General features: G+C 41.9%; 1 protein-coding gene across 2 annotated transcripts in view; it reads left to right on the forward strand.

The window, feature by feature from the left end:
• Positions 1-10,476, forward strand: part of LOC112415429 (zinc finger protein 649-like) — a 37,527-nt gene extending 27,051 nt beyond the window's left edge. Inside the window, exons 5-7 of one of the 2 annotated variants that reach the window (XM_024768432.1) lie at positions 2,341-2,467; positions 3,184-3,279; positions 8,620-10,476. In XM_024768432.1, the coding sequence (XP_024624200.1) occupies positions 2,341-2,467; positions 3,184-3,279; positions 8,620-9,977 (1,581 nt within the window). In that variant the 3' untranslated portion in view covers positions 9,978-10,476. The remainder of the gene's footprint in view (positions 1-2,340; positions 2,468-3,183; positions 3,280-8,619) is intronic. The other variant, XM_024768433.1, reaches the window with a different exon arrangement.
• The last annotated feature ends 572 nt before the right edge of the window (positions 10,477-11,048 follow it).

Below are 11,048 nucleotides of genomic sequence, written 5' to 3' on the forward strand. Positions count from 1 at the left end.
GGGCTCAGTAGTTGTGGCTCACGTGCTATAGAGCGCAGGCTCAGTAGTTGTGATGCACAGGCTTGTTTGCTCCATGGCATGTGGGGTCTTCCCGGACCAGGAATCAAACCTGTGTCCCCTGCATTGGCAGATGGGTTCTTAACCACCGCACCACCAGCGAAGTCTGCTCTTCAATCTTAAGAAATTTCTTTTGCTAGCTCTTCAGAGACGTTTTGTGATAGACAGAATTCTCATTATCAGTTTTGTAATAAAGGCCTAAGATGTTTCCTCTGGCTTTTTCTTAATCGTGTTCCTCGGACTAGGCATGCCAGAGCAGAATTGAATTGGACAAAATTCTTCTAAAGCAATGTGCCTTGACAATAGAGCCTTCTAATAGTCTGACTTTACCCAGGAATAAAGCCTGGATTATCCAATAGAATTAATGGGCTGCTTGACCTTTGAGTTGTCCTCCATGAAGAAGAATTCTCTCAACCAGATTTTTGTTATTGATTTGGCAGGAGACAGCTGACAGTTCCATTCTTCGCGAGCAACTTGGTGTAACAGATATTGACGAAAATTCTCCCTTTATTTCTTCTTAACCCTAGGTTCAAAAAATGAAGTCAGAGTCAATTATTCTTGGTTTGGTCTTTGTATTTTAATTATTCAAATGATACATGGCTACATTTGCATGCAAGAGATTCAAGCACATAGAGGTATCTGCACCAAAATAGAATATCCCGTTTTCCCTTTTCTTGCCAAACTCCCAACCCAAAGTTTAACAAATATTAATAGTTTGGGTCTCCCACCAGTGTCTTTCTATAATTGATGTGTGGTAAAATATATCTACATTTACTTTAATAGAATAAGAAGAAGGAACATTTCAGTAATAGAAGAAAAAGGTTCCAGGCTTGGGAGATCATCATTTCCGGCAGCAGCCTGAAATGTGTCCTTATACATATATAGCTGAATATATTATTAAGATTTTTCACATGTCTGGGATCATACTGTATATACTATTTGGGGACTTGATTTTTTTCATTGAAGGTCATTGGTACCAGTATATTTAAAACTACCTCATTGAGGACTTACCTGGTGGCACAGTGGTTAAGAATCCACCTGCCAGTGCAGGGGAGACGGGTTCGATCCCTGGTCCAGGAAGATCCCACATGCTGCAGAGCAGCTAAGCCCGTGTGCCACAACTACTGAGCCCACGTGCTACAACTACTGAAGCCTGCACACCTACAGCCACAACAAGAGAAGCAACTGCAATGTGAAGCACGTGCACCACAACGAAGAGTAGCCCCCACTCACCACAACTAGAGAAAGCCCGCGCGCAGCAACGAAGGCACAAGCCAAAAATTGAATAAATAAATCTAAAAATGAAAAATAAGTCTACCTCATTGATTTTAATGTTTGCATAGTATTTCATAGCATGGAGGTATAGCGTACGCTGTCTGCCTCTGATGGATATCTAAATTATTGATAGGTTTTTCATACTTATAAACAAAGACATTCTTACTGCACAGTGTTTTTTATTTCTATGAAAATATTATTTTAGTACTTTTTTAGGCTGGAAAGGACTAATTTGTAGAATTCCATGGGGCAGTGGTTTGAATGTTTGTGTTCCCCCCAAAATCATATGTTGAAATCTTAAACACCCAAAGATGATGGTATTAGGAGGTGGCACCTTTGAGAGGTGTGTAGGTTATGAGGGTGAGGCCTTCACGAATGGGATTAGTGTCCTTATAAGAGAGAATGCACAGAGATCCCTCGCCCTTCCATGTGAGAACACAGTGAGAAGGTGCCCACTACAAACCAGGAAGCAGGCCCTCACCAGAATGCAGCCATGCATTCACCTTGATCTAGAACTTCCCAGCCTCCATAACTGTGAGAAATATATATTTTAAAATATTTATTTATTATTTATTTGGCTGAGCTGGGTCTTAGTTGCGGCATGTGGGATCCTCGTTGCCACGTGCAGGATCTTCAGTGAGGCCTGCGGGAGCTGTCGTTGGGGCATGCGAGATCTTTAGGTGTGGCATGCGGGCTCTTAGTTGAGGCATGCAGTATCTAGTTCCCTGACCATGAATCAAACCCAGGCCCCCTGCATTGGGAATGTGGAGTCTTAACCACTGGACTACCAGGGAAGTCCCAATAGTTTTGTTTTTATAAGCTACCCAGCCTGTGGTATTTTGTTATAGCAACCCAGGCGGACTAAGACACATGGTCTATGGTATGTGACATAGTCACATTCACAGTGCACATAATTTATCATGGGAAAGATGAGCAGAACGTGCTCCTGTCCCTATTCTCCATATCATATTATTCCACCTCGGATTGCACTGGAATTTGTTATTGCAGGCATCTTTGTCATTTGAGGACGTGGCTGTACGTTTCACCTGGGAAGAGTGGCAGTTACTGGACCCATCTCAGAAGGACCTGTACAGAAATGTCATGTTGGAGAACTACTGCAACCTAGTGTCAGTAGGTAAGGGCAGTGTATGGTCAGGCCGCCCAAGGTGGCTGTTCTCTTGCTCTCTGTCCATCCCCTGCTTGACAAGTGCCTGCTTCTCCTGAACTCACGTGACTGACCTTCATGCATCCTTGCTCCAGGCCCCAGCTACTGATCTCTCTAGCTTTAGATCAGAACATCTCTACTCTGATAGGCTATCATAGGGGTGGTGAGGAATCTGCCCTTCTGCTGGTTTCCCTGGTAACCAATGAGCCAACCTGACGTCAGTTTCCCCTATAACTGGTAACACACCCCCAGCGAAGACTGCCGCCACGTCCTGCCCGCCATCTACCGCACACGGTGGGGTGTCACTCCAGGACCTTGCTTCAGACACATAAGCTCCCCCATCCATGAAACCATTGATGTCTCTGTCGCTGACTCCAGGCTCTTTCTTCAGTTTTGAAGCTGGATAAGTACGGTCTTGTAGGCCTGCAGGGTGCAGCCCAACAGGCAGCATCATAGCTGCCTTTTCTTTCTCATTTAGTGAAATCTGTAGGGTTCCTGGAATATTTCATGGTTTGGACTAAAGCATCATATGTTCTAGAGTGTATTCTTTCCCTTTCCGAGTTAAAGGTTTTTACTTTACCAAAGTATGAAGGGTGCGGTCCTTGAAATAGAACTGTCTCCAGTTTTCGTAGTTTCCCCAGGCTCAAATGCTCGGTGCCAAGCGTTCCGTGATTTCCTCTTTACAGGATATCAGACTCCCAAACCAGATTCACTCTTCCAGTTGGAACAAGGAGAGCCCCCATGGAGGGTAGAGGGAGCAGGCCAGAGTCAAACCTGTCCAGGTGAGTGAGTGGCAACCAAGATGGGGAGAAACGACATGGAAATTCCAGTTGGTCAGTGAAGGGTCGATACTTCTGAAATGCTGTCTAGAGAACTTTCCTTACACCAGTTGTGGCCCATAAGCCTAACACCTTTCTGCATGTTCTTTTTTTATTTGGCCATGCTGTGCAGCATGTGGGATCTTAGTTCCCCTCCCAGCGTTCTAGCCCGTGCCCCCTGCAGTGGAAGCTTGGAGTCTCAACCACTGGAACGCCAGGGAAGTCCTGCATGTTCTTTGTCAGGGCTGTTCTTCTTTGCCTGCCACTAAAGGATGATGTCTTCTTTTTTTTCAGCTTTCTGGATCTGACTGCAGTTTGTCTCATCCTGGACCCTGAGGTCTTAACCTGGTTCCATTCCTCCCAGCATGCCCCCTCGTGCCGTCTCCTTTTCTTTGTCTGCAGGGGCCTCACTTCCTGTTCTTCACCTTACCTGCTATGAGATACATCTCACTACCTGTTCACATTGCTTTGCACTTAGCGCTGCTCCCTACCTCTGCAATATCCCCATCCCTTTTGAAAGGGCTGATTAATATCATTCCGTGACAATCCACCTCAGCTTCATTCATCTGAAAACCACACACCCCTCGTATCCCAGGGCACCTCTGTCTACTAATTCACCCTCTGCTTCCCAAGCTTTCAGATTCTGTTTTTTTTCGTTTTTTTTCATCTTCTGTTAAAAGTTGAATTCATTCTTAAGGCCTAAGATTTCTGTTCTCTGCTGGAGAGTCCCACATTGACTCCTGCTAATATATGACCTGCGCTCTAATCATCTGTGCGTTGCCAGGCACCAGGGCCTCTGCCCTATGATGTACTACTTCCTGTATGTGAAACCAGAACCCTCCTTCCTGCCAGATAATGTCTTCACCATCAGAGTGTGTATTCGTATATACGGAAGATTTAACCTCTCTGCACTCTTAACAGGTATTCCCACCTCTCTTTCTATAGTCTGATCTGCCCTCTCATTCTATATTTTGCCTTCACCCAAGATATCCGTCCTGTGAAATCCTTTTTCCTTCACCTTCAGGAATGAGATCACTTTTCCTCCTGGCGAATCCTTTTCCTCCATGTGCATTTTATTTAGGTTCTCCCTGCTCTACACCCTGGTGCCCGGTCACCTTTGAGTTACCCTGAGTCTTTCCTATTTACTCTGCTCTATATTTCTGAAGGTCTCTGCTGTTCCTATTGAATTTTGTTTTCAAAATGCATTTTGGAAATTCCACCCTCTCAGGTCCCCTGATGGCCATGATGATATAGACTTGCTTTGTTCCAATTCCTACATATATAGGTTGATTTCAGTTTTTCTTTTAGTTCCCTTTGAGGTTCTGGTTGTATTCCTCTGTGGATAGGGGGCATGAAAGCAGTGGGACTTGATGAGAAAACATGAAGAGTGAGAGTTGGTTGAGAAAACAAGAGGTCCACATTTATTTTTTGAAGTTGAGAAGATAAGAACCCAGCCAAATAAAAAGAAAAGCATTGGGCTGTGGTAGAAACAGGGTCAGAAGATGTCCTGGAAACAAGTGACAAAATTACTCCAAAGAGGAGGAAGTGATCTATTTTACCGAATGCCACAGATTATGTCAAATAACCCGAAGACTGGCATCTACGCATTTGATTATATTGCATTTTTACATCCGGATGCCGCCTTCTTTCACTCTGAGTTCTCTTTTTCTGTCTGTGAAATTCAAGTGCACACTCAAAACTCCCTCTTTCCTGACTTCCCATCTGTTTTCATATCTATACCGCACTAACTCAGTCCTGAGCGTATATTTTATTGTATTGTTTTACTGTTGGTATGAGGCTTTTTCCATATAGAGGAAAGGGTCTGTATCTTATTCTTCCTTACTTAGCGTAACCACAGAATAATTCACTGACAGTATCACTTGCATCCATTTATCACATCTTTCATGAAAGCAGGTTTGGTGGTCCCCCACCCTGCCCCTGGGTGCATGGCTTGCCGGATCTTAGGTACCCAACCAAGGGTTGAACCCGCACCCTGGGCAGTGAAAGCGTGGAGTCCTAACCACTGGACCACCAGGGAATCCCCAAAACAGTTTTGGTTTGGTTGCATTTTGGTTTTAATTTTGCTTTTCATCAGGGATGTGTGTGAACTATGTGGGAGCCTTTTCCAAATACAGGCTCTGTCTCTTGAGGTTCGGCTTCTGGTTTGCTAGGTGTGGGGAGTGACCAGAGCCTATGAGGTATTTGAAAGGCTTGCCAGGCAATTCTGCTTTGATCCCTGTCATTGAAGAACCACAACTCTAATGTGCTCTGAGGGAGATGCAGATGAAATAAAAGACAAGTGTAAAAATCTGTTGGAAAGGGTTGATGTAGGTGCATAAAATTCTAAAATTTTTAGCATTTTATTATGAGGTATACACAAGGATTGATTTACAAAATCAGAGAAAACTGAGCTTTGATAAAGTGTTGCTGAGAGGATAACGTGTGCTTCTTTTTGAAAGCATAATAAAATAATTTCTGCAAGAAAGAGAGCTGGGTTTTAAGTAAAAATGTTGACAGAAGGCCTTGTGGGTCAGTAATAATGTAAAAAGAAGACTTTGGAGATGGAAATGAGGAAAGCAGTGTGGGAGATTCTTAATAGATTGGCCTATAGGAGACTGTCTGCAAAGAAATGGCTGATTACTCTGGGTTTTATGTTAATAATTGGCTTAGAAAGTGTGATTTTGGTTTTGTCTTGTCTTTTTTGGCTAGTTCTAGAGAGTCTTTCTTGATAGCTAGGTGGTAAAATTGTAACAATGGGAAAATATAGCTTGGAGTTCTAGGATGAGTGGAAGGTAAGGACAATGAGTATTTTCTTCATCCTGGATGGGAATGATTCTTCAGAATCTCTTCATTGGCGGGTGACAGAGATGATGTAGGAACAGAGATCAAGGAAGAATCTGGCATTAGTGGAAAGTAGAAAATTTGGAGATGAGTATATTAAACATATTATAATGGCAAATATAGGATATGATGGTCTATACCTGTGCTGTCCAGTGTGTTGGGCACTGGCCACATGTGGGCTACTTAAATTTAACATTTAATTAAATTTAATTAACATTCAGTAAAATTACAAATTTATTTCTGTAGTCAACTCTAGCCACATTCAAGTGCTCAACAGCCATACATGGCTAGTGGCTACCATATTGGAAACCACAGATATAGAATATTTCCATCACTGCAGAAATTTTTATGGGGCAGCTCTATATACAGTTACATTATGATTGAAGAAGGTGGTATTTCCACCAGTCAGTACATGGGATGTGGGTAGATGGCCCAAGGACTTATTTTTAAATTTCAGATGGTTATATGTGTGTCTGGATATATTAGATCATGTGAGGTTGTATCATACCTAATAGAAAATTGGAGTATTATCTACAATATTACTATTAAATAAGTGATTGATGTCTTAGAAAAGTTTCATTTTGGTGTGCAGTCAGAATGAGAGGGGAACGATTTAGTAACAAGGCGATTATTGAATATTTTACCTCAGTACTCTTGGATCGCACTCTGTAGATCCTGATTCTGATTCTGATTTTCCAGTTGTAACCCTTTGTTACTAAAACCCATGTTGCTTATTTGATCAGCATAGATACGGTTTGATGTCTCTGGATGGACTTTTCATGTTCTCTGTGTATTCCTCTCCCCAAACTCTAAAACTAGGAATGCCCTTGTCCTGGGCCCTCCCCTTTCTCTACTCATTCTTCTTAAATTATCTCATTTAGTTTCATGCAGTCCAGATATTTAAATAATATTTGTATACTCATGACTTAAAATTCTTATCTTAAGTCTAAAACTTTCTCCACACTCATAGATCCAGCCACGTACATCAAATTTTCTCTTGAGTGTGTATTAGTCATCTCAAACCTGATGTGTACCTCAAAATGGAGCACTTGATATCCCACAGATGCCAAACCTATGTCTTTATTCTTCCTCGTCTTATTAAATGGCACCAGCTCCTAAACAGATGCTTCAGCCGCATCTTGAGGCCCTGTCCTTGATTCTTCCCTTTTCTACCTCCAGAGTTCATTGTGATGGTGAGTCTTAGCTTTCCTTCCTCTATACTTATCTTTTCTTCTTCCATCATGCATAATTTGTTTTTGTACATTTTTTCATCTCCTTGGTAGTCATCCATGCTGAGGCTACTGTTATCTCTTGCTGGAACTCTACCATAGCCTCCTGTGTGTTTTCTCAACAATTTTATTTCTCCAATTCATTCTTCCTATGAGTCATGTGACCTTTTGGAAATATCAATTCAAAACCTGTTGTACTTCTGTCAAAAATTTTTTGGTTGCTTCCTGCTATTTTTCTTAGCATAAAATCCAATTTTTTAACAGTTTACAAGATCTATACACTCTCAATTCTACAGACCTTTCCAAACTTATCTATTTCTACTTCCCTCAAGCTCAGGATAGTCCAAGTATGCCAGCCTCCCTTATGTTTCTCTATCATGCCTAAGGTGTTTTTGCCTTTGAGTTTTTGCATTGCCTGTTTCCTCTTGGAATAGTCTTCATGTAGTTATTTGCATAACATTGCTCATTCTAGTCCTGTGATGTCAGCTTAACTTTTTTTTCTCTCGAGGATGACTACTTTGTCTAAGATTGGCCTTCCACTACTCTATCACCTCCTTCATACCATTTTTCATGTTCTATAATTTTCTTACTACTTTGATTACCTCTTGATTCTTGCTCTCTTTCTCTTTTGTTACTAGAATGACAGCTCCATGGAGACAGAATATATTAGTCAAACTGTAGTAACATACTAATTCTAATATTCTAATATATTATTCTAATATTCTAGTATATTCCCAAACACCAACCCATTCAGTGTTCGTTGGATGGATGGATCCATCCCTTCCATCTTCTTTTTTTGTATTCCAGTCACAGTGTGGTTCTATTTCTACTTCTGTCCCCATTTTGCGAGGTTCTATTTGGAAAGCAGCCCACACTATATTTATTCATTGTAGACTGCCCAACTTTGTTTCTAAAACAGCTGTTTTTCCTTTTACTGTTTTATAATATTGTCTCTTTTTAAAAAATATTTATTTATGGGCTTCCCTGGTGGTGCAGTGGTTGAGAGTCCACCTGTCGATGCAGGGGACAACAGGAGGGCTCCTTAGTTGCAGCTCACAAGCTCCTTAGTTGCAGCATGCAATACTGTCATTTTTCACAGAGCATAGGATACATTTCCATAGTGGACATTTCTCTTAGACTGGGATCTTATCAGAGCTAGCCCAAACCATGGCATTTTTGTACCTTTTTTACCCCCTAAAATTATCATGGATGTTTTCATTGTTCTTTTTCCTAGAAGAAATATGGGAGATTCACCCTATGCAATGGCACCCAGAAAACCAAAACGGGATTAAAACTTTGGAAAGATGTCAGCAAAGTTATGCACTTGGAAATAATTTCGATTTATGCAAAAGTCTTGTTCCTTTAACACAAAGATACAATAATTTTGGCCCACATTGTAAAAGTTTGAAATCACCTTTAGGTTTTGTTATTGAGAATAGAAGATATGCAGGAAAGGATTCTGATGAGTTCAGTGGATATGGGAAATCATCTCTCTACCTCCAGCATAATAGAACTCTTACCAGAATTAAATACCATGGCTGTGTGAAACCCAGTAGCACTAAGTCACAGCTCGATGACCATCAAAAAATTTATCCAGGAAAGAAACTACATACATGCAGTGAGTGCGGGAAAGCCTTCTCCAGGAAGGCAGAGCTCATTAGACATCAGAGAACTGAAAGAGGAGAGAAACCCCATGGATGCAATGAATGTGGGAAAAAATTCTTGAGGAAGATTCAGCTCACTGAACATCAGAGAACTCATACAGGAGAGAAACCCCATGAATGTAATGAATGTGGGAAAGCCTTTTCCAGGAAGTCACAGCTCATGGTCCATCAGCGAACTCATACAGGAGAGAAACCCTACGGATGCAGTGAATGTGGAAAAGCCTTCAGCCGGAAGTGCCGGCTCAAGAGACATCAGCGCTCTCATACTGGAGAGAAATTATATGGTTGCAGTGTGTGTGGGAAAGCCTTTTCCCAGAACTCATACGCCATTGCACATCAGAGACTTCACACAGGAGAGAAGCCTTACGAATGCAGGGAATGTGGAAAAACGTTCTTTTTTAAGTCAGACCTTACCAAGCATCAGAGAATTCATACAGGAGAGAAACCATATGAATGCAGTGATTGTGGAAAAGCCTTCAGAAGCAAGTCAGAGCTCATTCAGCACCACCGGACTCACACCGGAGAGAGACCATATGCCTGCAGTGAATGTGGCAAAGCCTTTGCCCACATGTCAGTCCTCACCAAACATAAGAAAACTCATACAAGAGAGAAAGCTGTGGATTCCCCAAAGCTGGAGAAATCTTCCTCAGTGAGTCATAGCTCTTTATTCATGAGTGAACTCATACAGGAGCAAAACCCTATGAACGCAGTGCCTGTGGAAATGTCTTTTATGGGAACCCAGCCCTTATTAAACATCAGTGAGTTCCTAGGGGACAGAAATGTAGTGATTGTGGACCAGCCTTTTCCAAGAAGTCAAGCCTCAGTAGAAAATCGGGAATTTACACAGGGATTAAGCCTTGCAAATACAGTGAATGCGACAACCTCTTCAGTAATAAGTTATGTCTTATATGTTACAGATACTGTGTAGGAAAAAAAAATCCTCAGATACCTGAGATGGGAAAAAGTCTTGAGCAAGAATCCTCCCCACATTCATTATGTGTCAGAGCTTGCTTAGGACAGAAATGCTGTGGATGGGGTGGTTGTGGAGAACACCTCTGTGAGAAGTTAGGCTTAGTAAATATCAGTGAGATCACATTGGGCAGAAATGCAGCTCCTGTGGGGAAGTCTTTTCCTAGAGGTGATATTGCAGTTGATATCAAAGAATTCCCACAGGACCAAAACCTTAGAGTGTGATGGGTTTTTATGATAAATTGTACCTTATCACTTGTCAGAGGAGCATAGAAAGACAACTCTAGAGGCACTGAAGGTGGAAGACATGTTTAGTAAAATGTGGGAGCACTCATAGAGAAGAAAAATCCCCCAAAGGCAATAAAAAATGGAAATTCTATCACCAAACTAAGTCATGTATCACAGTTTTACCTTGGAAAGTGGGAAAGACTTTTGTAAATAAAGGAAATCTTCTTGGACACCAGGAATTGCATTGTGCAGTGAAAACCTAAGAATATAATGAATGTAGAAGGACAGCTATATTCGTTTCTTATGGCTGCTGTAACCAGTTGTCACAAACTCAGCGTCTCATAACAGCACAATTTATTATCCTGGAGCTCAAGTCCAGAATGCATCTCTGGGCCAAAAGCAAGGTTGTTCACAGGGTTGCATTTCTTCTTGGAGGCTCTAGAGGAGAATCTGTTTCTTTGCTTTTCCAGCTTCTAGAAGCTGCCCAAATTCCATGGCTTGCGGCCCCTTTCCTTCCTCAGAGCCAGCAATGGCTGGTCAACTCTTTCATCCCTCCAACACTCATTCTTCTGTCTCCTCCTTCCACGTTTAAGAATGCTTGTGATTACATTGGGCCCACCCAGATAATCCAGGATAATCTCCTGTCTTAAAGTCAGTTAATTAGCAGCTTTAACTCCATCTACTACCTTGTATCCCCTTTGCCTTATAATATAACATGTTCACAGGTCCTAGACATAAGGATGTAGACATCTTTGGGAGGCCATCATTCTACCTACCAGAGGCCACCCTTGGGCGCCCAGTG

The sequence above is a fragment of the Neophocaena asiaeorientalis genome, unplaced genomic scaffold, assembly GCF_003031525.2.
Source record: "Neophocaena asiaeorientalis asiaeorientalis breed wild unplaced genomic scaffold, Neophocaena_asiaeorientalis_V1.1 scaffold629, whole genome shotgun sequence".
Lineage (NCBI taxonomy): Eukaryota > Metazoa > Chordata > Mammalia > Artiodactyla > Phocoenidae > Neophocaena > Neophocaena asiaeorientalis.